General features: G+C 34.8%; 1 protein-coding gene across 1 annotated transcript in view; it reads right to left on the reverse strand.

Moving 5' to 3' along the window:
* Positions 1-2,884, reverse strand: part of LOC106468206 — a 63,040-nt gene extending 60,156 nt beyond the window's left edge. The window contains exon 1 of the mRNA XM_013928619.2: positions 2,598-2,884. Coding sequence (XP_013784073.2) covers positions 2,598-2,822 — 225 coding nt within the window. The 5' untranslated portion in view covers positions 2,823-2,884. The remainder of the gene's footprint in view (positions 1-2,597) is intronic.
* Between the last annotated feature and the right edge of the window lie 966 nt (positions 2,885-3,850).

Here is a 3,850-nt window from a genome sequence, read left to right on the forward strand (position 1 = left end):
AAGTGTATGTTGAATTGTAAGTCACAGTACCTCCATGTATACAAGTGTATGTTGAATTGGAAGCCACGGTACCTCCATGTATACAAGTGTATATTGCACTGGAAGTCACAGTACCTCCATGTATACAAGTGTATGTTGAATTGTAAGTCACAGTACCTCCATGTATACAAGTGTATGTTGCACTGGAAGTCACAGTACCTCCATGTATACAAGTGTATGTTGAATTGTAAGTCACAGTACCTCCATGTATACAAGTGTATGTTGAATTGGAAGCCATGGTACCTCCATGTATACAAGTGTATGTTGTACTGGAAGCCACGGTACCTCCATGTATACAAGTATATGTTGCACTGGAAGTCACAATACCTCCATGTATACAAATGATGTTCCATGACTTACTATGAACAAAATTTAATGTATCAGTGCCATGTAGTGCAGTAATAGCGCACATACATGTAATGTTTCCTATTCACAAAGGAAACAGGATTAACTCGAGAATGACTGAAGTCCAGTGTTGTTCTGTAATTATGGGTGACCAGTTATCCAGCTTCTCATTAGAATGTCATCCACATGGTGTGAGAAGTGACAATAACTGAGGTTAGAGATAACACTAGGGTTACATCCTACCCGCCATATCCGAATAGAGTACATGGTTAATGACATATCTGAGGTCACTAGCTAAGAATTAGGATACAAATACACACTCAATGCAGTAGCAGCAATACAGTGATTTGCTGGCTGAATGAGCCAATGTATTTGTGGGATCAGATGTATGAATGGGTTGCACAATAGTCACCCAATATCACATAGATACAGATGATGCATATCTGATAAAATAACTACCCAAAAAACTTTCTTGGAGCACTAGAGATGTAGCCAGCACTGTTATATGGAGGATGTTAGAGGATGGGCTCACACAGCCTTCACAGAGTGCTTGGTTCTCTCGAATAGTGATTGTCATAAAAAAGGAGATTACCCACAGGTTCTCTCATTGACACCATAAATAGAAGAATATCTAGACACACTGAATGGAACCTAAAGGTACAACATTTTCGATCTGGTGTCCAGACACTAGCAAGTCCAGTTGAATGACAAGAGCAGACCAAACAATGCTTTTACAATGACAAATGGCTTGTATGAATTCCAAGAGCATGAGATTAGCATCAACCTATATGATCAAGTAAAAAGTCCAAACTTTTCTCAGTTTTGTTTCATACTACCATATGTTTTGGGGCCAAATTCTCCAAGACTGCTAAAGTTGAGAAGCACTTCAAAAAGAATGATAACTATAAATAGGGAATTGAGTCCCTGAGGCATGTAATATCCACGACAGAACAGTAAGTTCTTGGAAGATACTGACACTTATCACATGTCATGATAGCATACCATGGAATTGATCAGGAATCAATAAGTTGTTCTTCCTTCTTGTTTCAGTATATATTGTTTTCAAAATTAGTCAGTTATTGTAAGTGTGTGTGTGCAGTAGTCAAGAAAGTCATCAGATTGGTTTTGTTCTAGCTACATTTGTTCTCTGTCATTTCCTTAAGATAACTCCTGTTATATCAATTGTAGGTATGGCTGTAAAACTGCACTTATGCAAGAATTTAGACAGCAGTGATCTCGAATGGTAAGTTAGGTAATATTTCAAGATTACAACCTCTGTTATTTTCAAATTGGAATGACCAGTCATATGTGTAGCACTAGTTACTCTGGGTGTATCTTACATTACTAAGAAACATAAGGTTTAACCAGTCTGGGATAGAGCTGAGCCATTTAATCAAATTAACTGATATAGTCGATCATCTATAAGCAGCAATTACTTCCAGTGGTGTCACATAAAGTAACTGATTAATCAAAATCATGATTAAATTGATTAACTGAAATTGATGTTTCCAGTTATTACTGTTTTGATTATTCCAACAATCGTGTAATCAAAATTCTAATTATATCAGTTGTTGCACAAATTACCAACTAACTAGTCTGGAAAAAGATCTTAATCACAGCAGTTTAGGAAGAAATTAGTTTTAATACAGTAACCATTTGTCATATGAAAAACAAATACCGACACCGTGTTTGTATTTGTAAATGATATAGATTGTTTATTGTATTTTGTACAATTGTGTCCAGTCTCTCTATTTCCTTCTCTAAAATTCACTTACTTAGAGAAATCAGGATTATTTTATGATAAATATTTTGCTTGAATTTCATTATTCTGCAAATGTATCTTGTTTATCTAAGCGAAATCAACTGATCTGAAAGTATCACACTACAGGCATTGTTATGAAAGGTATGTGACACATGTGTATCAAGTTAGCCCGTCACAAAAAGAAAAAAATGTACATATTCGATCCCTTATCAATAAATACAACACTAAAATAAATATTCTGTTAGAAAATTCACCATATTTAATTTGCAGATAAGTTTTAAAAAAGAATAAACCAAACTTATACTGTTAGATTTCTTTAAACAAATATTTTTCATTAAAAAGGTTGATACACAAATTTTACTAAATATATAGCTATAATATTAAGAATATTTCTTTCAGTTTTTCTTTGATAAATATTCAGAGCCAATGTGTGCACAGATTTCTTCCTTACCACATTAGGAATATCATCACTAACAATGGGAGTGATTTCAGGTAATATCAAACTGTAATCCACACCATCTGGTTTTGAACCTACAACAACATTGTACAAGGCTAGACCAGGTGTATATGATGAATCAGCCACTTCTTTGGTGAAGATCTCTACAATAAGGTCCAACATAGAAGTCTGAGGTACCACAATTTCTAGTTTGTAATCAATAAACTTTCCAATCTCCATTGTAGCTGGATCTCCACTTAAAATACTGAGGTTAAAGGATGTCAAGTGGTTGTTTGGATCCAGAGACTAGAAAAAGAAAGAAGAAATATTATTACACTTTATTTCATAACATTATGTCATATATATTTCACATCTACTATATAAAGATGAGAAAGCTGTCCATCCGTCATGTCAACATCTCAGCCATTGCAGTATTGATCGATACATTTATAAAACAGATGATGTGCTACTTTGGGCATATAATTAGATTTCAGAGTAATTTGATAGAGATTGTGATGAGTAATAAAATCCAATCGGGTATACACACGCCCCATGCTTGGTATTGCTGACACAAAATTATAATCATTAGCTGAAATTCCCCATTATATTTGCTTGGTTGTCAAGGAGACACATTGATGCAACATCCCCAAATTTTGTCCAGTCAGAACCCTCTTCTATAACTATAATAATCACGTTTTACCAGCAACACATTTCAATTTTGAAAATGCCCAAATTAAAGTCTGCTTCTTCAGCTCAGCAGATTAACAAAACCAAAACCAGAAATACAGTCCAACGAGAAGACCCCGAAATTCATAATAAAATTCACTACCTTTACAATCATAATTAATAATTTACAGGATCATTCAGCTGACCAAGTTGGAATATGTTTTTGAGAATCAGTTTTTTTGCATGTTTCAATCAATAAGGATTTACCAAGTACAACATTTCAACATATTGTTGCGTCATCGAGATCACGTGACAATTTACACGCCCTCTTGTTTCTAGAACTATCCCGTATCTTGGCGAATGCTCTAGTATTTACTAGATGGAGGGTAGACTGGTATATAAAGGAGGGTGACAACGTGACGGGAATATAATGTAATGTGTGTGTAGATAGTGAGTAATTGAACTGCAGTCACAGGGTATTGTTGAAGTTAACGTTCGTTCGTTACAGTGTTGTTTCAGCGCGAGTATTGAGATTAAGTGTATGCAGAGTTATATTCGGAAAGAATAAACCAGTTTTATTAAGTAAAGACTTGTGTCGTTAA

Source organism: Limulus polyphemus, unplaced genomic scaffold, assembly GCF_000517525.1.
Source record: "Limulus polyphemus unplaced genomic scaffold, Limulus_polyphemus-2.1.2 Scaffold2915, whole genome shotgun sequence".
NCBI lineage: Eukaryota > Metazoa > Arthropoda > Merostomata > Xiphosura > Limulidae > Limulus > Limulus polyphemus.